Source organism: Dendropsophus ebraccatus, chromosome 7, assembly GCF_027789765.1.
Source record: "Dendropsophus ebraccatus isolate aDenEbr1 chromosome 7, aDenEbr1.pat, whole genome shotgun sequence".
Classification (NCBI taxonomy): domain Eukaryota; kingdom Metazoa; phylum Chordata; class Amphibia; order Anura; family Hylidae; genus Dendropsophus; species Dendropsophus ebraccatus.
Genome location: NC_091460.1, coordinates 2,619,202 through 2,645,127, shown reverse-complemented (window position 1 = coordinate 2,645,127; position 25,926 = coordinate 2,619,202). Strand labels below are relative to the sequence as shown.

Sequence of the window (25,926 nt, the reverse complement as noted above, 5' to 3'; positions counted from 1 at the left end):
CCAGCAGTAAGGTAAGCTTACAGGAGGAGGGATGTTACATTGTGTTACTATCAGTGTGACCCCAGCAGTAAGGTAAGCTTACAGGAGGAGGGATGTTACATTGTGTTACTATCAGTGTGACCCCAGCAGTAAGGTAAGCTTACAGGGGGAGGGATGTTACATTGTGTTACTATCAGTGTGACCCCAGCAGTAAGGTAAGCTTACAGGAGGAGGGATGTTACATTGTGTTACTATCAGTGTGACCCCCCCAGCAGTAATGTAAGCTTACAGGAGGAGGGGTGTTACATTGTGTTACTATCAGTGTGTGACCCCCCAGCAGTAAGGTAAGCTTACAGGAGGAGGGGTGTTACATTGTGTTACTATCAGTGTGACCCCCCAGCAGTAAGGTAAGCTTACAGGAGGAGGGATGTTACATTGTGTTACTATCAGTGTGTGACCCCAGCAGTAAGGTAAGCTTACAGGAGGAGGGGTGTTACATTTTGTTACTATCAGTGTGACCCCAGCAGTAAGGTAAGCTTACAGGAGGAGGGATGTTACATTGTGTTACTATCAGTGTGTGACCCCCCCCAGCAGTAAGGTAAGCTTACAGGAGGAGGGATGTTACATTGTGTTACTATCAGTGTGTGACCCCAGCAGTAAGGTAAGCTTACAGGAGGAGGGATGTTACATTGTGTTACTATTAGTGCGACCCCCCAGCAGTAAGGTAAGCTTACAGGAGGAGGGATGCTACATTGTGTTACTATCAGTGTGACCCCCCAGCAGTAAGGTAAGCTTACAGGAGGAGGGATGTTACATTGTGTTACTATCAGTGTGTGAACCCCCCCCCCAGCAGTAAGGTAAGCTTACAGGAGGAGGGATGTTAACATCTTGTTACTATCAGTGTGACGCCCCCAGCAGTAAGGTAAGCTTACAGGAGGAGGGATGTTACATTGTGTTACTATCAGTGTGACCCCCCCCAGCAGTAAGGTAAGCTTACAGGAGGAGGGGTGTTACATTGTGTTACTATCAGTGTGTGACCCCCCCAGCAGTAAGGTAAGCTTACAGGAGGAGGGGTGTTACATTGTGTTACTATCAGTGTGTGACCCCAGCAGTAAGGTAAGCTTACAGGAGGTGGGATGTTACATTGTGTTACTATCAGTGTGTGACCCCCCCCCCAGCAGTAAGGTAAGCTTACAGGAGGAGGGATGTTACATTGTGTTGCTATCAGTGTGACCCCCCAGCAGTAAGGTAAGCTTACAGGAGGAGGGGTGTTACATTGTGTTACTATTAGTGTGTGACCCCCCCATCAGTAAGGTAAGCTTACAGGAGGAGGGATGTTACATTGTGTTACTATCAGTGTGACCCCAGCAGTAAGGTAAGCTTACAGGAGGAGGGATGTTACGTTGTGTTACTATCAGTGTGACCCCCCCAGCAGTAAGGTAAGCTTACAGGAGGAGGGGTGTTACATTGTGTTACTATCAGTGTGTGACCCCAGCAGTAAGGTAAGCTTACAGGAGGAGGGATGTTACGTTGTGTTACTATCAGTGTTACCCCCCCAGCAGTAAGGTAAGCTTACAGGAGGAGGGATGTTACATTGTGTTACTATCAGTGTGTGACCCCCCCAGCAGTAAGGTAAGCTTACAGGAGGAGGGATGTTACATTGTGTTACTATCAGTGTGACCCCCCCAGCAGTAAGGTAAGCTTACAGGAGGAGGGATGTTACATTGTGTTACTATCAGTGTGTGACCCCCCAGCAGTAAGGTAAGCTTACAGGAGGAGGGGTGTTACATTGTGTTACTATCAGTGTGTGACACCAGCAGTAAGGTAAGCTTACAGGAGGAGGGATGTTACATTGTGTTACTATCAGTGTGTGACCCCAGCAGTAAGGTAAGCTTACAGGAGGAGGGGTGTTACATTGTGTTACTATCAGTGTGTGACCCCCCAGCAGTAAGGTAAGCTTACATGAGGAGGGATGTTACATTGTGTTACTATCAGTGTGTGACCCCCCAGCAGTAAGGTAAGCTTACAGGAGGAGGGGTGTTACATTGTGTTACTATCAGTGTGTGACCCCAGCAGTAAGGTAAGCTTACAGGAGGAGGGGTGTTACATTGTGTTACTATCAGTGTGTGATCTCCCCCCCAGCAGTAAGGTAAGCTTACAGGAGGAGGGATGTTACATTGTGTTACTATCAGTGTGTGACCCCAGCAGTAAGGTAAGCTTACAGGAGGAGGGATGTTACATTGTGTTACTATCAGTGTGACCCCAGCAGTAAGGTAAGCTTACAGGAGGAGGGATGTTACATTGTGTTACTATCAGTGTGTGACCCCCCCCAGCAGTAAGGTAAGCTTACAGGAGGAGGGATGTTACATTGTGTTACTATCAGTATGTGACCCCAGCAGTAAGGTAAGCTTACAGGAGGAGGGATGTTACATTGTGTTACTATCAGTGTGTGACCCCAGCAGTAAGGTAAGCTTACAGGAGGAGGGATGTTACATATGCTGTGGCCCCTGTATGGTTTGGGGCCCCTGGCTGTGACATAAAGGCCCCGGCAGGACTAGCCCCTTCTTGTGCTCCAGTTGTCTCCTCTTCTCCCCCAGACGCTTCTTCTCCTGAATGACCCCCCAAGGATGGAGAAGGACAGGAATGAGATCAGTAAGAGAATATTACACGTCACCTTGGAGATCATCCGCCTGCTGACCGGAGAGGTAACTTCTCTAGATTTCCACCATTGTTGTCTGGGCTCTTTGGCCCCCTCCCTCCCCCGCTCTATGTTCTGGATCTGGTCTCCTCTTTGTAGGTGCGGTGGTCTCCAGCACTGACCCCAGTAGTCCAGATGTGTCTCCTCCTCCTCCTCCTCCTCCTCCTCCTCACTAGAGCTCTATACAGGGGGACAATCTCCTCTTTGTAGTGAGGAGGAGGCAGGAATACTGGGCTCAGTCCCCTCATTGTCTCTCTCCATCCCCAGGATTACACCATAGTGAAGAAGACATGGGGGGAGGGTGTGGCCTTCCCCCAGGAGTCAGGAGGGCGGAGCAGGGCCCGGGGCCCCATCACGGAGCCTCCATCACTGATACATGAGCAGAAGATCCTAGAACTCACCCACAGGATGACTGAGCTGCTGACTGGAGAGGTGACACTGGGGAATGCTGGGAGATGATAGAGTAATCCAGGAGGCAGCAGGCTGGGGGGGATGACTGTGTGATCATTGTGTGTGTCAGGTTCCTATAAGGTGTCAGGATGTGGCCGTCTATTTCTCCATGGAGGAGTGGGAGTATGTAGAAGGACACAAGGATCTGTACCGGGGGGAGCAGCCGCTCATGATGGAGGATCAGCCGCCCGGCCTCACAGCACAAGGTAAGAGGAGACCTTCCTGATTCTAGAGAGCAGGGGGGAGGGGCCCCTAGATCATCCTCCTCCTCCCATTCTCCTCCTCCTTCTCCCATCCTCCTCCCATCCTCCTCCTCCCCCCATCTTCCTCCTCCTCCCCCCATCTTCCTCCTCCTCCCCCCATCTTCCTCCTCCTCCCCCCATCTTCCTCCTCCTCCCCCCATCTTCCTCCTCCTCCCCCCATCTTCCTCCTCCTCCCCCCATCTTCCTCCTCCTCCCATCCTCCTCCTCCCCCCATCTTCCTCCTCCTCCCCCCATCTTCCTCCTCCTCCCCCCATCTTCCTCCTCCTCCCCCCATCTTCCTCCTCCTCCCCCCATCTTCCTCCTCCTCCTCCCATCCTCCTCCTCCTCCCATCCTCCTCCTCCCCCCATCTTCCTCCTCCTCCCCCCATCTTCCTCCTCCTCCTCCCATCCTCCTCCTCCCCCCATCTTCCTCCTACCCCCATCTTCCTCCTACCCCCATCTTCCTCCTACCCCCATCTTCCTCCTCCCCCCCATCCTCCTCCTCCCCCCCATCTTCCTCCTCCTCCCCCCCATCTTCCTCCTCCTCCCCCCATCTTCTTCCTCCTCCTCCCCCCGTCTTCTTCCTCCTCCTCCCCCCCGTCTTCTTCCTCCTCCTCCCCCCGTCTTCTTCCTCCTCCTCCCCCCATCTTCTTCCTCCTCCTCCCCCATCTTCTTCCTCCTCCTCCCCCCATCTTCTTCCTCCTCCTCCCCCCCTCTTCTTCCTCCTCCTCCCCCCATCTTCTTCCTCCTCCTCCCCCCATCTTCTTCCTCCTCCTCCCCCCCTCTTCTTCCTCCTCCTCCCCCCATCTTCTTCCTCCTCCTCCCCCCATCTTCTTCCTCCTCCTCCCCCCATCTTCTTCCTCCTCCTCCCCCCATCTTCTTCCTCCTCCTCCCCCCATCTTCTTCCTCCTCCTCCCCCCATCTTCTTCCTCCTCCTCCCCCCATCTTCTTCCTCCTCCTCCCCCCGTCTTCTTCCTCCTCCTCCCCCCATCTTCTTCCTCCTCCTCCCCCCATCTTCTTCCTCCTCCTCCCCCCATCTTCTTCCTCCTCCTCCCCCCATCTTCTTCCTCCTCCTCCCCCCATCTTCTTCCTCCTCCTCCCCCCATCTTCTTCCTCCTCCTCCCCCCATCTTCTTCCTCCTCCTCCCCCCATCTTCTTCCTCCTCCTCCCCCCATCTTCTTCCTCCTCCTCCCCCCCTCTTCTTCCTCCTCCTCCCCCCGTCTTCTTCCTCCTCCTCCCCCCGTCTTCTTCCTCCTCCTCCCCCCGTCTTCTTCCTCCTCCTCCCCCCGTCTTCTTCCTCCTCCTCCCCCCGTCTTCTTCCTCCTCCTCCCCCCGTCTTCTTCCTCCTCCTCCCCCCGTCTTCTTCCTCCTCCTCCCCCCGTCTTCTTCCTCCTCCTCCCCCCGTCTTCTTCCTCCTCCTCCCCCCGTCTTCTTCCTCCTCCTCCCCCCGTCTTCTTCCTCCTCCTCCCCCCGTCTTCTTCCTCCTCCTCCCCCCGTCTTCTTCCTCCTCCTCCCCCCGTCTTCTTCCTCCTCCTCCCCCCGTCTTCTTCCTCCTCCTCCCCCCGTCTTCTTCCTCCTCCTCCCCCCGTCTTCTTCCTCCTCCTCCCCCCGTCTTCTTCCTCCTCCTCCCCCCGTCTTCTTCCTCCTCCTCCCCCCGTCTTCTTCCTCCTCCTCCCCCCGTCTTCTTCCTCCTCCTCCCCCCGTCTTCTTCCTCCTCCTCCCCCCGTCTTCTTCCTCCTCCTCCCCCCGTCTTCTTCCTCCTCCTCCCCCCATCGCTCTGCTCCCATCCTTCTCCTCCCATCGCTCTGCTCCCATCCTTCTCCTCCCATCCTCCTCCTCCCATCCTCCTCCCCCCATCTTCTTCCTCCTCCTCCTCCCATCGCTCTGCTCCCATCCTTCTCCTCCCATCGCTCTGCTCCCATCCTTCTCCTCCCATCCTCCTCCTCCCATCCTCCTCCCCCCATCTTCTTCCTCCTCCTCCTCCCCCCATCGCTCTGCTCCCATCCTTCTCCTCCCATCCTCCTCCTCCCATCCTCCTCCCCCTCCTATCCTCCTCCTCCCATCCTCCTCCTCCCATCCTCCTCCTCCCCCCATCCCCCTCCCATCCTCATCCTATCCTCCTCCTCCTGATGACATGTAGCAGTGTATAATGGATTGGCTCCCTGTGTGTTCCCTACAGATGGAGGCAGTGACAGGAATCCACCAGAGAGGTGTCCCCGTCCTCTGTATTCCCAGGACTGTCCAGAGGGAAATGTCCCAGCAGACAATCAGCAGGTAGATGAGGCTGATGCTATAGCACTATATCTCTATAGCGCCCCCCGATGCTGGTGGTTGTTGCTCCTGCACTCATAGATGTGATGAGGCTGATAGATACATGTTGCTGGTTTCTTATGTTGATGTGTTAGATTTTCCCTCCTGTCTGCTGGATTGTACTGAATTGTTCTATATGTCCCATCAGGGGGGAGATCAGGTGACTAATATTAAAGTGGAGGATGAAGCAGAAGAAGAGAGGATGAGGGGCGATCCCCGGTGTATGAGTGAGGTGAAGGAGGAGGAGGCGCCGGGAGCTGCTATACCAGGTAGGGGAGGATGGAGTTACACAGGGAGCTAACCGGGATATGAGGGGGGGCTTCCTGATCCCGCTGTACAGCTCCAGTAATCACATCGACTATATCGCCCTATTCTGCAGTCCCTGCGGCCTCCTCCAGAGATTGGGGTCCTCCATGCGTTGCCGGGAGGGGAATGTGTGTGCCAGGGTGAGAGGAGAAGGAGAGTTATGTGCCCTCCTGCCCCAGTCACCCGTCATATCTACCTGTACTACTACACCCCTTATCCACTATACCTCCACTACTACACCCTATCTAGATGGAGGCACAAAGAAGATTTATACTACATGGGAGGCACAGACGGGGCTTGTCTACTACATGAGGGCGGGCACAGAGACACACATACACACATTTTCTTTAACCCCTAGACGACCCAGGACGTAACTGTACATCCTGGTGTTGCTAGGGGCGTTCAGAGAGGGGCCGCGGTTTGATCGCACTCATTAGGCATTTAGATGTAGCTTTCAAAGTTAACAACTTTAGAACTTATCTCATGCATCTATGCAGTATGTCTATACTCAATGAGAGATCAGAGTAGTGATACTAGAAGGGGGGGGGGGGGGGGGGGGGAATAACCCTAACCCGAAGGGAGGGGGGGAATAACCCTAACCCGAAGGGGGGGGGGGGGAATAACCCTAACCCGAAAGGGGGGGGGGGGGGAATAACCCTAACCCGAAGGGAGGGGGGGAATAACCCTAACCCGAAGGGAGGGGGGGAATAACCCTAACCCGAAGGGGGGGGGGGAATAACCCTAACCCGAAGGGGGGGGGGGGAATAACCCTAACCCGAAGGGGGGGGGGGGGAAATAACCCTAACCCGAAGGGGGGGGGGGGAAATAACCCTAACCCGAAGGGGGGGGGGAAATAACCCTAACCCTAACCCGAAGGGGGGGGGGGGGAATAACCCTAACCCGAAGGGGGGGGGGGAAATAACCCTAACCCTAACCCGAAGGGGGGGGGGAAATAACCCTAACCGAAAGGGGGGGGGGGAAATAACCCTAACCCGAAGGGGGGGGGGGGAAATAACCCTAACCCGAAGGGGGGGGAAATAACCCTAACCCGAAGGGGGGGGGGGGAAATAACCCTAACCCGAAGGGGGGGGGGGGAAATAACCCTAACCCGAAGGGGGGGGGGGGAAATAACCCTAACCCGAAGGGGGGGGGGGGAAATAACCCTAACCCGAAGGGGGGGGGGAAATAACCCTAACCCGAAGGGGGGGGGGGGGAAATAACCCTAACCCGAAGGGGGGGGGGAAATAACCCTAACCCGAAAGGGGGGGGGGGGGGGAAATAACCCTAACCCGAAGGGGGGGGGGGAAATAACCCTAACCCGAAGGGGGGGGGGGGATAACCCTAACCCCAGGTGTGTGTGTGGGGGGGGGATAACCCTAACCCCAGGGGGGGGATAACCCTAACCCCAGGTGTGTGTGGGGGGGAATAACCCTAACTCGAAAGGGGGGGTTAACCCTAACTCGAAAGGGGGGGTTAACCCTAACCCCAGGTGTGGGGGGGGGGGGAATAACCCCAACCCCAGGGGGGGGGGGGGGACTAACCCTAACCCCAGGGGGGGGGGGAACTAACCCTAACCCTAACCCGTGGGGGAATAACCGCAGGCTTCTAATACGAGTGTAAGAAAAAAAAAAGTGTTTTTTTTATTAATAATAAACCCCCTCCCCTAATAAGTTTAAATCACCCCCCTTTTCCTATTCTATATATAAATAAATGTTTGCTATCACTGTGTGCATATTCGCCTGAACTATTAATTAATCACATTCCTGATCTCGCACGGTAAACGGCGTCAGCGCAAAAAAAAACACCGAAGTGTAAAATTGCGCATTTTTGGTCGCATCAAATCTAGGAAAATTGTAATAAAAAGTGATCAAAAAGTTGTATATGCGCAATCAAGGTACCGATAGAAAGAACACATCATGGCGCAAAAACTGACACCTCACACAGCCCCATAGACCTAAGGATAAAAGCGCTATAAGCCTGGGAATGGAGCGATTGTAAGGAACATATATAGATATTTTAAAGGTTTTAATTTTTTAACAGCCATCAAATAAAATAAAAGTTATACAAGTCACATATCATTGTAATTGTACTGACTTATTTATAATTACATACATAAAAGTACATATATAACTTGTCAATTTTACCCCAGGGCGAACAGTGTAAAAACAACCCCACCCCAAATTAAAAAAATTGTTTTTTTTGTTTCCAATTTCACCACACATATAATTTGTTTCTGGTTTTACTGAATATTTTAGGCAAAAATTACATACATCTGCCATTGCAAAGTACAATTAGTGGCGCAAAAATAAGGGCTCATCTGGGTCTGTAGGTGGAAAATTGCAAGTTCTATGGCCTTATATACACCAGGAGGAAAAAAGGAAAGCGCAAAAATGAAAACTGGCCCGGTCCTCTAAGGGTTAATAATGTTATATTACACAGTTTTAATCTTTTTATTTTAAGAAATGTAGATAAAATATATCTTTTTGCCAGAATATCCCTTTACTTTTTAATGGGGTTGGCTGGAGAATTATTTCTCTTAAAAAGTGCTTAGGGTGGGAATGTTATTCCCCCCGATCCTCCCCCGATCTCCTGCCGGGGCTGTTTTGCCAGCCACAGGTGAGTAGATTTTTTCCCTTTCCATTATTACAGATAGAATAATTCCCCATTCCCTTACGTCCCATTGGCATCACAACATATGGGGTAAATTTGCCCCTGCGAGCCCCTGGGACGAAGGAATATTTAATGAAAAAATAACAATTAAATTTTAATCCCCTCCTCCATGAGGTATAAATAGGCTCCACCTCCCCCTAGACCTCAGTCTTTTTTTACTTCGTTGCTGTTAGCCCTAGGGGACTTTGTCCCTCCTCCGTTTTTATGCTTTGTTAACCTGTTGCATTCAGGTTTTCTCTCCAGGTAATGATTGCTGGGATGCCGCTGGAGCCGGTGTCCAGGTAGTATCCTGATATTTGCTTCTGCAGGTCTTAGCTTTTAAGTTTTTCTTACCTAGTGCGTCTTGGAACGCACTCTGCGTGTCACCGGAGCCGCTGGCTTTTCTTCCAGTCGCGTTCGACTGTGGAACGCATCGGCGCTGCGTGCATCTCAGCACTGCGGCATCAGTGTCATGTCACTTCCGGGGGCCGGCAGCGGCGCGTCTCTCTGCATGCCGGATTAGCTGTGTGTTCAAGGCAGAAGGTAAGCTGTTGCTACCTCTAGGTCTGGCTGTCTTCCTCTGGAAGGATTTTCTGTGGCTCATTTGAATCTAATAGAAAACATCTGAGTGCAAAGTGCTGCGATCTCTCTTCTATATGCTTAAAAGTAAGTGTTGCTGCCACCTAGTGTCTCTTTCCGATATCACTCTAGCCAGGCTAGTGGTTTATATGTATTGTAATACATTGATTATTTGCAGATGTCTGAAATGGAGACCAGTCCTGCTGCTGGCAAAAGACCTTCTAAGGAAGCACTTCATGTGCCGAGTGTGAGACTCCTCTACCTGACGGCTATGGATACCATAGGAGGATCATTTTTTCCAGATAAGATTCATCCTTTCTTTCATAAAAATATTTATGAATGCCTAAAAATATTTATAATGCCTAAAAATATTTATAATGCCTAAGTACGCTGTCCTTCATGCAGACCTAAACCTATGAGGAGCCTGATGTTCAGGATGTAGTTGTATGGGTCAAGGACTATGTGCAAAAGACTTTAGCGGCTAATGAGAATCGCCGCCCGTGTCCTAAGTTAAAGACCAAACGGAGTATTTCTCTCTCTACTCCCAGCCTGTGAGTATATTACTTTATGGCTGTAGGATTATGGTCATTTTCAGTTTTACTGTGATTGATGAAGTTAAGTCATCATCTTCTTCTGAAACCTCTTCTACTTCTGAAGATGAGAAAGAATTATTCAGGGGGTATTTCACAGCTGATAGAATTCACAAGCTCTGCTAAGCTGTGCAGGCTGAAATACACCCTGAGGAAATAGAAGAGGATAGGATTGGTCGTCCTCAAAAAAGCCTAGGGCTTTTTCTGTGGGTAAGACTTCAGTGTCTATGTTACAGGCGGAATGGAAGGAACCGGAAAAGGCTCCGGGTTTGAGCAAGAGGTTTAAGACCTTATATGTTCTCAAGGAAGAACAATGTAAGGACTGGATTGAGCCTCCAAAGGTGGACCCGGCCATAGCCAAACTGTCAAAATGTACTGTGCTGCCTGCGGAGGACGGATCCAATCTTAAGGATCCGATGGATAGAAGGGTGGAGGTAGCCCTCAAGAGATCATATACGGCAGCGGCAGCCCAAGGGGCAGTCTCCATTTCTTCTTTGAGGTTTCTAGAAGCCTAAGAAGAGGGCTGACCAAGGTCCAGGAAAATTTGGAAGGTAGAGCTAGCAGGGACAAGGTCCTTCGCTCCTTAAAAAAGGTCATTATGGCCATTGACTTCCTCTGCGATGATGCATCTCAGGGAACCAGGTTAGCGTAAAAAAACTAGTACGCTCTCAACCGCTGCCGAAGGGCGCTATGGTTAAAACCCTGGGTTGGAGATGCTAACTCCAAAATTCAGCTCTGTAATATGGAGTTCCAGCCAGGTAGGCTGTTTGGCTCTGAGCTGGATAAATTAATGGAGGAATTGTCTGACAAGGAGGGGAAGTCCCTACCATTGTCCTATAAGAGCGGTGATTCCTTTCGCAGAGCAAAATCTCCTCAGCGAGGCAAAGGGAGATACCAGTACAGAGGTCGAGGAAGAAACTATTCCAGAAGAGGTTCTGGGAAGCAGCAGAATAAGGACACCAACAAGAAACCAGACTTCTGACACAGAAGCTGTCCAGTGGGGACACGTCTGAGTTTGTTTCTCCCTGGCTGGGAAGAATTAAGAAAAGATCACTGGGTGTTAAATATTATTCAAAATGGTTATGTCCTTCATTTATCATCTCTTCCTTCTCCAAGATTTCTTCTGTCAAGAAATCTTAAGCCAGAAAGACACTTAGTCCTAGAGACAGAAATTCTTTACCTCCTTTCCATTGAGGCTCTAGAGGATGTTCCTTTATCCGAGATCGGTCAGGGAGTTTACTCCCCAGTGTTACTAGTGCTGAAGCCATCCGGAAATTGGAGGCTTATTATAGATTTGCGATATCTAAACAGGTGCATCATAAAGAAGACGTTCCACATGGAGAACATAAGATCGGTAAAATCTATCCTCCAGGAGGGAGATTTTATGGTCACCATAGATCTACCGGATGCATATCTTCATGTACCGATTCTGAAGGCTCACAGGAGAGCCTTCGCCATCCAAATCCAGGGGAAGGTAAGACACTTACAATTCAAAGTCCTTCCATCCGGAATACCTCCGCACCCTTTGTTTTCACAAAGGTAGTGTCACCATGATGGTTCGCTTCCGTTTACAGGGGTTAAAGTTATCCCTTACCTGGACGATTGGTTGATTATGACTCAGACTCAGGATCTTCTGAGAGTTCAGTTGAACTATGTCCAGGACATACTTCAACAATTAGGTTGGCTTATCAACATAGAGAAATCAGACTTAATTCCTAATTCCTCCTCGTCAGGTATCCATAAGAACATAAATGCGCTTTCTAGGGCTCCTTACCTCAGCTGCGGACGCGGTGCCATGGGCGTTATGGCACATGAGATTTCTTCAGAGAGAAGCACTAACAGTATGGAACCGAGGACTGAAGGACTTGGATGCGATGCATGTTCTATCAACTCAAACAAGACATTCTCTAATGTGGTGGAGACAAGTCAAACATGGAGTTTTATTTTCAGAACCACACTGGATAACCATCACGACAGATGCTTCAGGAACAGGTTGGGGAGCTCATCTGACAGTCATCACGACTGCAGGATCTTGGAGTCAACAGGAATCCGCTCTGCCCTCCAACGTGAGGGAGCTCAGAGTGATTTACCTAGCTCTTCTTAATTTTTCTCCTCCTATTTTACAGAGAGCAGTCAGAATCCGGATGAACGACAGGACCTGTGTGGCGTACCTAAACAGGGAGGTACCAGATCCCCTTCTCTCCTCAGGGAAGTAGAGAAGATTTTTCTGTTGGGCAGAAACCAGAAAAACCAGACTCTCTGCGATTCATATCAGGGGTGTCGACAATATATTGGCGGATTGAGTCGAGGCCTGACATTACCGGGGGAATGGTCTCTCTCAAGGAGAGTGTTCATTCAGTTAACCCAGAGGTGGGGGCTTCCTCAGAGAGACCTCATGGCATCAGCAAGCAATGCCAAACTGAGGAATTTCTGTTCCCTTTACAGGGCAGACAATCCCACGGTAGTGGACTCAATGACAATACCATGGACATACCAGCTGGCGTATATCTTTCCTCCCATAGCCATGATTCCCAGAGTTTGACGAAGATCAGTCTAGATCAGTCGTCAGTAATAATAATAACTCCCTTCTGGCCGAAGGGGTCATGGTTCACCCTGCCCATGAATATGAGCAGAGGGGAATTTTGGAGGTTACCTCTGCATCCGGATCTAATATTCCAGGGTCAACATCTGTGCAGGAATCTTCCAGCCTCAGCTTGACAGCTTGGAGACTGAGAGGACCATATTAGACTCTAGTTCTTCTGAGAAGGTATAGTATACTCTTTCTCACGCTCGTAGTAGCACTACAAATAAATCTTATGCACGTATTTGGAAGATTTTCAAGATTGGTGTGCAAGCAGGAGTATTGATGGACTTAAACCTTCTACTCCACAGTCATTGGAGTTTTTACAGGAAGGTTTCTATAAAGGGTTAAAACCTAGTTCCATCAAGGTGCAGATAGCAGCCCTCTCTGCACACCTAAACTCACGTTTCTTTCAGATCTTGGAGGTAAAGAATTTTGTTAAGGCTAGACTAGGCCTAACCTGGTAAAGCAGGTAGACCCATGGGACTTATCCTTTGTGTTGAGACGCCTGTGTCTTCCTTCCTTTAAGCCTTGGGAGGAAGTAGACTTCAAGTTAACATTGAAAGTTTCTCTTTTACTAGCCATTACCTCTGCTAAGAGAGTTGGAGAACTTCAAGCCCTTGGCTCCGCACCTCCATACGTGATTTTTTCCCAAGACAAAGTTATCCTTAGGTTCCTTCCAGGATTCCTGCCTATGGTGGCTTCATTTGCCAACATCAACCAGCCAATAGTATTGCCTGTATTTTCTCCTACTGGATCATCTAAAGAAGACTTGGATCTTTCTTTATTGGACGTATCCAGAGCTATCAAGATCTATCTACATAGAGTAGGTGATTTTCGTAAAGATGAGAATTACTTTATCCCTTTCGCAGGAAAGAACAAGGGGAGGAAGGCTTCAAAACCTTCAATATCCAGATGGATCTGTGATTCCATTGCCTTATGTTACTCCTCTGCTGATCTGGATCCACCAGAATTTACCAGGGCTCACTCTACTAGAGCTGTGGCCTCCACTTGGGCAGAGCGTGCTGCTGTGCCACTTGAGGACATATGACAGGCAGCTACCTGGTCGTCTTTGACTACCTTTGTGAGATATTTCAGGCTGGATACTTCTTTCTTGTCAAGAACAACCTTTGCAAGATCTGTTCTTAATGCGGACGTAATAAATAACCCGCCCATTGGGGATAATGCTTGCTAATTCCCCATATGTTGTGATGCCAATGGGACGTAAGGGAAGCTAAAATTATTATGTTAATTTGTTTTCCCTAAGACCCATTGGCATCACAAGACTCCCTCCCTGTGTTTTATGTTTCTTTATAATTAGACTGAGGTCTAGGGGGAGGTGGAGCCTATTTATACCTCATGGAGGAGGGGATTAAAATTTAATTGTTATTTTTTCATTAAATATTCCTTCGTCCCAGGGGCTCGCAGGGGCGAATTTACCCCATATGTTGTGATGCCAATGGGTCTTAGGGAAAACAAATTAACATAATAATTTTAGCGTCTCTTCCTCCTCCTCCTTCTCCTCCTCCCATCCTTCTCCTCCTCCCATCCTTCTCCTCTCCCTCCTCCTCTCCTTCCTCCTCCTCCTCTTCCTTCTCCTCCTCCCCCTCTTCCTTCTCCTCCTCCCATCCTTCTCCTCTCCTTCCTCCTTCTCCTCCTCGGTGCCTTGTGTATAGGAGAGTCTTGTTTCTTGCTCCAGGTCTGTCTGGTTTTGTCCTTTACGTTACACTAAGCACAGCGGCCGTCACACCGTCCTCACTCTGTACACTCTGGGATTCGTGTGTGTGTGTGTGTGTGTGTGTGTGTGTGTGATATATATATATATATATATATATATATATATATATATATATAGTGTGTGTGTGTGTGTGTATAATATAGTATAATGTGTCCTATAGGTTTATGAGGACGTGGACGTTTTATAATTACCTCCGCCCTTAAGTCACTGATGATGAACTAGATGATTGGTTTATGTTCCCTATTAAATGTAAATGTGACGATAGCCGTGAGATGTGGAGGAGTCTGCATCCTGTTGGCTCCACTACTGGCTGTAACTAATCTAGGAGAGAAATGCGGGTCACCTTACCTAGAAATTGTAATGTCATACAGTTTTATACATTTGTTGTTTAGAAAAAAAAAAATAACACAATCAATGTCTAATCCTAACAGAAAACATTATGTTATCTCGGAATTATAAAGAAGAAGCTGAAGGTTCTTATAAAGAAGAAGCCCTCCTCCCCTTTACTGTACATCCAGGACGTCACACTACAGATCTATCATATGAACCTCCTGACCATAAGGAACCGTCTCCTGAGAAAAGTGTTCAGTGTGGGAAAGAGTTTATAAAAAGATCAGGTCTTATTGCACACAAAAGAAGTCACACAGGAAAGAAGACATATACATGTTCAGGATGTGATAAATGCTTTATAAGTAACTCACAGCTTGTAAGACATGAGAGAGTTCACACAGGAGAGAAGCCATATTCATGTTTAGAATGTGGAAAATGTTTTGCGTATAAAAAAGGACTTGTTAAACATGAGAGAATTCACACAGGAAAGAAGCCATATTCATGTCCGGAATGTGGGAAATGTTTTAACAATCGATCAAATTGTATTGTACATGAAAGAATTCACACAGGGGAGAAGCCATATTCATGTCAGGTATGTGGGAAATGTTTTACCAATCAATCACATCGAGCTTCACATGAAAGAATTCACACAGGAGAGAAGCCATATTCATGTTCAGAGTGTGGAAAATGCTTTATAGGTAAATCACAGCTTGTAAAACATGAGAGAGTTCACACAGGAGAGAAGCCATATTTATGTTCCGAATGTGGGAAGTGTTTTACAAATACATCAAACCTTGGTAAACATTTGAAAATTCACACAGGAGAGAAGCCATATACATGTTCAGAATGTGGGAAATGTTTTACAAGAAAATCAAATGTTGTTACACATGAGAGAATCCATAAGAAAGAGAAGTCTTTTTCTTGTTCAAAATTAGTCAAATGTTTTATAGATAAATCTGCTGGTGTTACACGTGAGAAAATTTACACGAGAGAGAAGTTATATTCATGTACAGAATGTGGGAAAGGCTTTACAGATAAATCAGGTCTTGTTGTGCATCAGAGAATTCACACAGGAGAGAAGCCATATTCATGTTCAGATTGCGGAAAATGCTTTGTAAGTAAATCACATCTTATTAAACATAACAGAATTCATACAGGAGAAAAGCCATACTCGTGTTCAGAGTGTGGGAAATGCTTTACAAATCAGTCAAACCTTGTGAAACATTTGAGAGTTCACACAGGAGAGAAACCATATTCATGTTCAGAATGTGGGAAATGTTTTACAAGAAGAGCATATCTTGTTTCACATGAGAGAAGTCACACAGGAGAGAAGCCATACTCGTGCTCAGAATGTGGAAAATGTTTTGCAGATAAATCAAGTTGTGTGAGGCACGTGAAAAACCACATATATTAAAGGCCATTTTGATGTTCTGTTTGTTTGTCCGTGATTAATAGACAGTATAGACTGCATGTACATTGTTTTCTTTTTTACATATGTGGACATGTGCATGGTTCCTGTAACTTCATGCGGTGCCCCAGATTTATCCATGTCCACTATTCTTTGTGCTGTACAACTACTGAGACAATGTACTAACAGAAATATACAGGTGGGAAGGAGGCCTTACTGTCCCCTAGTGTAGCGGCACACAACCGGGTCCGTTACCCCTTCCTGTGCTGGGATCATCTCCCTTTCTCTCAGCTTCTCTTGCTCTGAGCTGGCCTCCTGAAGGATTGGGCTCCCTCTAGTGGCAGGCATGTGCCGATCCACCTGTATTTATAGCTCAGCCCACAGGCTCTGGGGCCTTCTGGCATGTTCTCCTGAGGGTATATATAGTCTCCACCTCCTCTCCTCTCTGCTCAGTTGTTGTCAGTCAGTAACCATGTCTGTGCTCCCCGGCTATCTGCCACTTCCTACCGATCTTTTAGCTACTTGGATTTTGGCCCATTCCCAGTTCAAGCTAAGCTTCAGTCTGAACTGTGTCCTAATGCAACAGAGTCCATCTTGCTTTGCAGCAGACGCTGGGAGCACCAAGAGGCTCATTTGCATATTTGCTTTTAAAGGAGAAGTTCAGCAAAAATATTCATCAAAGGAGAAGACCGGAGAAAATTTTAATTTAAGTATTGTATTGTCCCCCAAGTGTTATTCAAATTACCAACATACACTTATTACAGGAAATGCACATAAAGGGCTTTTTCCCTGCACTTACTACTGCATCAAGGCTTCACTTCCTGGATAAGAAGGTGATGTCACTTCCTGGATAATGAGGTGATGTCACTTCCTGGATAACGAGGTGATGTCACTTCCTGGATAACACTGTGACGTCAGTTCCTGGATAACACGGCGATGTCACTTCCTGGATAACATGACAATGTCACTTCCTGGATAACACTGTGATGTCACTTCCTGGATAACACGGCGACGTCGCTTCCTGGATAACAATGCGACGTCGCTTCCTGGATAACACGGCGACGTCGCTTCCTGGATAACATGGTGATGTCACTTCCTGGATAACACGGCGACGTCGCTTCCTGGATAACATGGGGATGTCCCGACTCCCAGAGCTGTGTGGGCTGTGGCTGCTGGAGAGGATGATGGCAGGGGAATGCTCAGTGTCCCTCCAGTGCCCTGTGTCCCCCTGCCATCATCCTCTCCAGCAGCCACAGCCCACACAGCTCTGGGAGTCGGGTAGTGACATCACCATGTTATCCAGGAAGTGACATCGCCACCTTATCCAGGAAGTGACATCGCCACCTTATCCAGGAAGTGACATCACCATGTTATCCAGGAAGTGACATCACCATGTTATCCAGAAAGTGACATCGCCACCTTATCCAGGAAGTGACATCGCCAAGTTATCCAGGAAGTGACATCACCATGTTATCCAGGAAATGAAGCCTTGATGCAGTAGTAAGTGCAGGGAAAAAAGCATTTCCTGTAATGTGTATATGGGGGATTTGTATAACTTTTGGGGGGCAATACATTACTTTAATAAAATTCGCCAGACTTCTCTTTTAATCAAAATAAAGAAAAAAGGCGCTGAGGAGTAAGTGTAAGTGACATCACGGGTAGACCTCAGCGACGAGAGCGGCCGGTGCAATAGACATCAGGGGTAGACCTCAACTGCGAGAGCAACTGGTGTAGTAGACATCGTTACGTAACAAAGGCCACCATCAGTAACACTTCGCTTCCACCACACGGAGGACCTAGTGACTGACCTGAAGAGAGCTGGGACCAACATAAGAAAGGCCACCATCAGTAACACTACACCACCACCACACGGAGGACCTAGTGACTGACATGAAGAGAGCGGGGACCAACATAAGAAAGGCCACCATCAGTAACACTACACCACCACCACACGGAGGACCTAGTGACTGACATGAAGAGAGCGGGGACCAACATAAGAAAGGCCACCATCAGTAACACTACACCACCACCACACGGAGGACCTAGTGACTGACCTGAAGAGAGCTGGGACCAACATAAGAAAGGCCACCATCAGTAACACTACACCACCACCACCACACGGAGGACCTAGTGACTGACCTGAAGAGAGCTGGGACCAACATAAGAAAGGCCACCATCAGTAACACTACACCGCCACCACACGGAGGACCTAGTGACTGACCTGAAGAGAGCTGGGACCAACATAAGAAAGGCCACCATCAGTAACACTACACCACCAGGGACTCAGATCCTGCAGTGCCAGACGGGTCCCCCTGCTTAAGCCATGTTGTGGGGTTGTTTCTCTGCAAAGGGACCAGGACGACTGATCCGTGTACATGAATGTGTGTATGGTGAGTGCAAACCTCCTTTCACCAGCACGGGCAGTGAAGATGAAACTTGGCCGGGTCTTTCCACATGACAATGATCCCAAGCACACCGCTCTCGTAGATGAGGTCTGTGACATCGGTTACACCGGCCGCTCTCTTAGTTGAGGTCTGTGATATCGGTTACACCGGCCGCTCTCGTAGATGAGGTCTGTGACATCGGTTACACCGGCCGCTCTGTTAGTTGAGGTCTGTGATATCGGTTACACCGGCCGCTCTCGTAGATGAGGTCTGTGACATCGGTTACACCGGCCGCTCTGTTAGTTGAGGTCTGTGATATCGGTTACACCGGCCGCTCTCGTAGATGAGGTCTGTGACATCGGTTACACCGGCCGTTCTCGTAGTTGAGGTCTGTGATATCGGTTACACCGGCCGCTCTCGTAGATGAGGTCTGTGACATCGGTTACACCGGCCGCTCTGTTAGTTGAGGTCTGTGATATCGGTTACACCGGCCGCTCTCGTAGATGAGGTCTGTGACATCGGTTACACCGGCCGCTCTGTTAGTTGAGGTCTGTGATATCGGTTACACCGGCCGCTCTCGTAGATGAGGTCTGTGACATCGGTTACACCGGCCGCTCTGTTAGTTGAGGTCTGTGATATCGGTTACACCGGCCGCTCTCGTAGATGAGGTCTGTGATATCGGTTACACCGGCCGCTCTCGTAGATGAGGTCTGTGATATCGGTTACACCGGCCACTTTCCCAGAACTTGCCCAGAAGTATGTCCATGTACAGTGATCACTGCTATATTATAGACAATAAACTGAACAGGAACACGAGGACCCTGCTCACAAGAGCTTACAATCTATGAGGAGGAGACACATAAAGTAAGCTCTATGGGAGATGGAAGCTAGATCTATCTATCTATCTATCTATCTGACTGCTAATCCCCACCCACTCCTGTCACATGATCACAGGTCCTTCACCACAATCTCTTCTCTCCTGCACTGCTGAGCTCCGCCCCCTCATGTACTGGTCACATGATTGTAACATCATCACAGGTCCTACAGGTCCAGCATCTACCAGATACAGAGCAGCTCCTGGTCGGGCAGTCACTGCTGTTGTGTTGTGTGTGGAGATCTCTGCTCCTCAGTGTGTGACCCCAGCAGTAAGGTAAGCTTACAGGAGGAGGGGTGTTACATTGTGTTACTATCAGTGTGACCCCCCCAGCAGTAAGGTAAGCTTACAGGAGGAGGGATGTTACATTGTGTTACTATCAGTGTGTGACCCCCCAGCAGTAAGGTAAGCTTACAGGAGGAGGGGTGTTACATTGTGTTACTATCAGTGTGACCCTAGCAGTAAGGTAAGCTTACAGGAGGAGGGATGTTACATTGTGTTACTATCAGTGTGTGACCCCAGCAGTAAGGTAAGCTTACAGGAGGAGGGGTGTTACATTGTGTTACTATCAGTGTGACCCCAGCAGTAAGGTAAGCTTACAGGAGAAGGGATATTACATTGTGTTACTATCAGTGTGTGACCCCAGCAGTAAGGTAAGCTTACAGGAGGAGGGGTGTTACATTGTGTTACTATCAGTGTGTGACCCCAGCAGTAAGGTAAGCTTACAGGAGGAGGGATGTTACATTGTGTTACTATCAGTGTGTGACCCCAGCAGTAAGGTAAGCTTACAGGAGGAGGGGTGTTACATTGTGTTACTATCAGTGTGACCCCAGCAGTAAGGTAAGCTTACAGGAGGAGGGATGTTACATTGTGTTACTATCAGTGTGACCCCCCCAGCAGTAAGGTAAGCTTACAGGAGGAGGGATGTTACATTGTGTTACTATCAGTGTGTGACCCCAGCAGTAAGGTAAGCTTACAGGAGGAGGGGTGTTACATTGTGTTACTATCAGTGTGACCCCAGCAGTAAGGTAAGCTTACAGGAGGAGGGATGTTACATTGTGTTACTATCAGTGTGTGACCCCCCCCAGCAGTAAGGTAAGCTTACAGGAGAAGGGATGTTACATTGTGTTACTATCAGTGTGACCCCAGCAGTAAGGTAAGCTTACAGGAGGAGGGATGTTACATTGTGTTACTATCAGTGTGACCCCCCAGCAGTAAGGTAAGCTTACAGGAGGGGGGATGTTACATTGTGTTACTATCAGTGTGTGACCCCAGCAGTAAGGTAAGCTTACAGGAGGAGGGATGTTACATTGTGTTACTATCAGTGTGTGACCCCCCAGCAGTAAGGTAAGCTTACAGGAGGGGGGATGTTACATTGTGTTACTATCAGTGTGTGACCCCAGCAGTAAGGTAAGCTTACAGGAGGAGGGATGTTACATTGTGTTACTATCAGTGTGTGACCCCCCAGCAGTAAGGTAAGCTTACAGGAGGGGGGATGTTACATTGTGTTACTATCAGTGTGTGACCCCAGCAGTAAGGTAAGCTTACAGGAGGAGGGATGTTACATTGTGTTACTATCAGTGTGTGACCCCCCAGCAGTAAGGTAAGCTTACAGGAGGAGGGGTGTTACATTGTGTTGCTATCAGTGTGACCCCAGCAGTAAGGTAAGCTTACAGGAGGAGGGATGTTACATTGTGTTACTATCAGTGTGACCCCCCAGCAGTAAGGTAAGCTTACAGGAGGAGGGGTGTTACATTGTGTTACTATCAGTGTGTGACCCCAGCAGTAAGGTAAGCTTACAGGAGGAGGGATGTTACATTGTGTTACTATCAGTGTGTGACCCCCCAGCAGTAAGGTAAGCTTACAGGAGGAGGGGTGTTACATTGTGTTACTATCAGTGTGACCCCAGCAGTAAGGTAAGCTTACAGGAGGAGGGGTGTTACATTGTGTTACTATCAGTGTGACCCCAGCAGTAAGGTAAGCTTACAGGAGGAGGGATGTTACATTGTGTTACTATCAGTGTGACCCCAGCAGTAAGGTAAGCTTACAGGAGGAGGGATGTTACATTGTGTTACTATCAGTGTGTGACCCCCCAGCAGTAAGGTAAGCTTACAGGAGGAGGGGTGTTACATTGTGTTACTATCAGTGTCACCCCAGCAGTAAGGTAAGCTTACAGGAGGAGGGATGTTACATTGTGTTACTATCAGTGTGACCCCAGCAGTAAGGTAAGCTTACAGGAGGAGGGATGTTACATTGTGTTACTATCAGTGTGCCCCCCCCCCCCCCAGCAGTAAGGTAAGCTTACAGGAGGAGGGATGTTACATTGTGTTACTATCAGTGTGACCCCCCCAGCAGTAAGGTAAGCTTACAGGAGGAGGGATGTTACATTGTGTTACTATCAGTGTGTGACCCCAGCAGTAAGGTAAGCTTACAGGAGGAGGGATGTTACATTGTGTTACTATCAGTGTGTGACCCCAGCAGTAAGGTAAGCGTACAGGAGGAGGGATGTTACATTGTGTTACTATCAGTGTGTGACCCCAGCAGTAAGGTAAGCTTACAGGAGGAGGGGTGTTACATTGTGTTACTATCAGTGTGACCCCAGCAGTAAGGTAAGCTTACAGGAGGAGGGGTGTGACATTGTGTTACTATCAGTGTGTGACCCCAGCAGTAAGGTAAGCTTACAGGAGGAGGGATGTTACATTGTGTTACTATCAGTGTGTGACCCCCCCCCCAGCAGTAAGGTAAGCTTACAGGAGGAGGGATGTTACATTGTGTTACTATCAGTGTGACCCCAGCAGTAGGGTAAGCTTACAGGAGGAGGGGTGTTACATTGTGTTACTATCAGTGTGTGACCCCCCCAGCAGTAAGGTAAGCTTACAGGAGGAGGATTGTTACATTGTGTTACTATCAGTGTGTGACCCCAGCAGTAAGGTAAGCTTACAGGAGGAGGGGTGTTACATTGTGTTACTATCAGTGTGACCCCAGCAGTAAGGTAAGCTTACAGGAGGAGGGATGTTACATTGTGTTACTATCAGTGTGTGACCCCCCCAGCAGTAAGGTAAGCTTACAGGAGGAGGGATGTTACATTGTGTTACTATCAGTGTGACCCCCCAGCAGTAAGGTAAGCTTACAGGAGGAGGGATGTTACATTGTGTTACTATCAGTGTGTGACCCCAGCAGTAAGGTAAGCTTACAGGAGGAGGGATGTTACATTGTGTTACTATCAGTGTGTGACCCCAGCAGTAAGGTAAGCTTACAGGAGGAGGGATGTTACATTGTGTTACTATCAGTGTGTGACCCCAGCAGTAAGGTAAGCTTACAGGAGGAGGGATGTTACATTGTGTTACTATCAGTGTGTGACCCCCCAGCAGTTAGGTAAGCTTACAGGAGGAGGGATGTTACATTGTGTTACTATCAGTGTGACCCCCCCAGCAGTAAGGTAAGCTTACAGGAGGAGGGATGTTACATTGTGTTACTATCAGTGTGTGACCCCAGCAGTAAGGTAAGCTTACAGGAGGGGAGATGTTACATTGGGTTACTATCAGTGTGACCCCAGCAGTAAGGTAAGCTTACAGGAGGAGGGGTGTTACATTGTGTTACTATCAGTGTGACCCCAGCAGTAAGGTAAGCTTACAGGAGGAGGGGTGTTACATTGTGTTACTATCAGTGTGACCCCCCCCCCCCCCCAGCAGTAAGGTAAGCTTACAGGAGGAGGGATGTTACATTGTGTTACTATCAGTGTGACCCCCCCAGCAGTAAGGTAAGCTTACAGGAGGAGGGATGTTACATTGTGTTACTATCAGTGTGACCCCCCCAGCAGTAAGGTAAGCTTACAGGAGGAGGGATGTTACATTGTGTTACTATCAGTGTGACCCCAGCAGTAAGGTAAGCTTACAGGAGGAGGGATGTTACATTGTGTTACTATCAGTGTGTGACCCCAGCAGGAAGGTAAGCTTACAGGAGGAGGGATGTTACATTGTGTTACTATCAGTGTGTGACCCCCCAGCCGTAAGGTAAGCTTACAGGAGGAGGGGTGTTACATTGTGTTACTATCAGTGTGTGACCCCAGCAGTAAGGTAAGCTTACAGGAGGAGGGGTGTTACATTGTGTTACTATCAGTGTGTGACCCCCCCCCCAGCAGTAAGGTAAGCTTACAGGAGGAGGGATGTTACATATGCTGTGGCTCCTGTATGGGTTGGGGCCCCTGGCTGTGACATAAAGGCCTCAGTAGGACTAGACCCTCTTTGTGCTCCAGTTGTCTCCTCTTCTCCCCCAGACGCTCCTCCTCCTGAATGACCCCCAAGGATGGAGAAGGACAGGAATGAGATCAGTAAGAGAATATTACACGTCACCTTGGAGATCATCCGCCTGCTGACCGGAGAGGTAACTTCTCTAGATTTCCACCATTGTTGTCTGGGCTCTTTGGCCCCCTCCCTCCCTCCCCCGCTCTATGTTCTGGATCTGGTCTCTTCTTTGTAGGTGCGGTGGTCTCCAGCACTGACCCCAGTAGTCCAGATGTGTCTCCTCCTCCTCCTCCTCCTCACTAGAGCTCTATACAGGGGGACAATCTCCTCTTTGTAGTGAGGAGGAGGCAGGAATACTGGGCTCAGTCCCCTCATTGTCTCTCTCCATCCCCAGGATTACACCATAGTGAAGAAGACATGGGGGGAGGGTGTGGCCTTCCCCCAGGAGTCAGGAGGGCGGAGCAGGGCCCGGGGCCCCATCACGGAGCCTCCATCACTGATACATGAGCAGAAGATCCTAGAACTCACCCACAGGATGACTGAGCTGCTGACTGGAGAGGTGACACTGGGGAATGCTGGGAGATGATAGAGTAATCCAGGAGGCAGCAGGCTGGGGGGGATGACTGTGTGATCATTGTGTGTGTCAGGTTCCTATAAGGTGTCAGGATGTGGCCGTCTATTTCTCCATGGAGGAGTGGGAGTATGTAGAAGGACACAAGGATCTGTACCGGGGGGAGCAGCCGCTCATGATGGAGGATCAGCCGCCCGGCCTCACAGCACAAGGTAAGAGGAGACCTTCCTGATTCTAGAGAGCCGGGGGAGGGGCCCCTACATCCTCCTCCTCCTCCTCTGCTCTTCCTCCTCCTGTGCTCCTCCTCCTCCCATCCTCCTCCTCCTCCCATCCTCCTCCCATCCTCCTCCTCCTCCCATCCTCCTCCCATCCTCCTCCTCCTCCCATCCTCCTCCCCTCCTCCTCCTCCTCCTCCTCCCATCCTCCTCCTCCTGATGCCATGTAGCAGTGTATAATGGATTGTCTCCCTGTGTGTTCCCTACAGATGGAGGCAGTGACAGGAATCCACCAGAGAGGTGTCCCCGTCCTCTGTATTCCCAGGACTGTCCAGAGGGAAATGTCCCAGCAGACAATCAGCAGGTAGATGAGGCTGATGCTATAGCACTATATCTCTATAGCGCCCCCCGGTGGTTGTTGCTCCTGCACTCATAGATGTGATGAGGCTGATAGATACATGTTGCTGGTTTCTTATGTTGATGTGTTAGATTTTCCCTCCTGTCTGCTGGATTGTACTGAATTGTTCTATATGTCCCATCAGGGGGGAGATCAGGTGACTAATATTAAAGTGGAGGATGAAGCTGAAGAAGATAGGATGAGGGGCGATCCCCCGTGTATGAGTGAGGTGAAGGAGGAGGAGGCGCCGGGAGCTGCTATACCAGGTATGGAGGCCGCACAATGGTTGCTGATCCCCCCCCGAACTTGTTTCTTTCCAGTAAAATAGAAATAATCCAGGTTATTCTGTACTTTGTGGTTTTGAAAAATAACAAAATTTAATTTTTATCTGTACAGAAAATCCCAGTAATATCTCTGAGGAGAACTTCATGGTATCCCCGATCTATAAAGAAGAAGCTGGCGCTCCAGAGCAGCGCTCCTCAGGAGAAGTCCTCCTCCCCATTACTGTATATCCAAGACGTCACACTACAGATCTATCATATAATCCTCCTGACCGCTCACACACTGCGACTAAAAGGAAAGAGCCAAAAGGAGGGAAAAGGATTCAATGCGATGAATGTGGAAAAGCGTTTACTAAAAGATCAGCTTTTGTGATTCATAGAAGAATTCACACAGGAGAGAAGCCCTATTCATGTTCTGAATGTGGTAAATGCTTTGCCACTAAAACAGGTCTTGGGACACATGTGAAAATTCATACAGGGGAGAAGCCTTATTCATGTTCAGAATGTGGCAGATGCTTTACACTTAAATCACAGCTTGTTGCGCATGAGAGAAGTCACACATCAGAAAAACCATACTCATGTTCAGCATGTGATAAATGTTTTAAAAGTAAAGCAAATTTTGTCATACATGAGAGAAGTCACACAGGAGAGAGGCCATATGCATGTCCTGAATGTGGAAAATGTTTTGCAAAAAATCAAAGTCTTATTATACATAAAAGAATTCACACAGGAGAGAAGCCGTTTTCATGTTCAAAGTGTGGAAGATGTTTTACAGATCAATCAACTTGTGCTAGACATGAGAAAACTCACATGAAGCCATGTGTAAAATGTTGTTCAAAGAAAACAAATTTTGAAACTCATCAGAGAATGCACGAAAAATAAACAGTGTTTCTGTTTGAGATGTAAGAAATGGAATTAGTCTGGATCTGCTGCACAGCCAAATTATTATTCCATGTCCGTGTTTGATGCTCCAGCATACAGTATATAAAGGTTCAGCTCCTCCTGAGTGCAGGGGACGGCTGCGATAACAATAGTCGTCCGACTATATCTGTAGCTGCCAAGTACCAGTGGGAACTCCGACTCCAATAACACGGACACTT

The 25,926-nt window shown here is 48.7% G+C and overlaps 2 protein-coding genes and 1 pseudogene across 2 annotated transcripts in view; all 3 read left to right on the top strand.

Annotated features, from left to right (window-relative positions):
* Window positions 1–25,736, top strand: part of LOC138797206 (zinc finger protein 160-like) — an 83,699-nt gene extending 57,963 nt beyond the window's left edge. The window contains exons 3-4 of the mRNA XM_069977043.1: window positions 14,554–15,813; window positions 25,173–25,736. Of these exons, the coding sequence (XP_069833144.1) occupies window positions 14,554–15,813; window positions 25,173–25,708 (1,796 nt within the window). The 3' untranslated portion in view covers window positions 25,709–25,736. The remainder of the gene's footprint in view (window positions 1–14,553; window positions 15,814–25,172) is intronic.
* The window catches only part of LOC138797152 (zinc finger protein 84-like), an 863,099-nt gene that overhangs the window by 375,780 nt on the left and 461,393 nt on the right, over window positions 1–25,926 (top strand). The window lies entirely within an intron of this gene.
* The window catches only part of LOC138797121 (zinc finger protein 850-like), a 141,544-nt pseudogene that overhangs the window by 48,051 nt on the left and 67,567 nt on the right, over window positions 1–25,926 (top strand).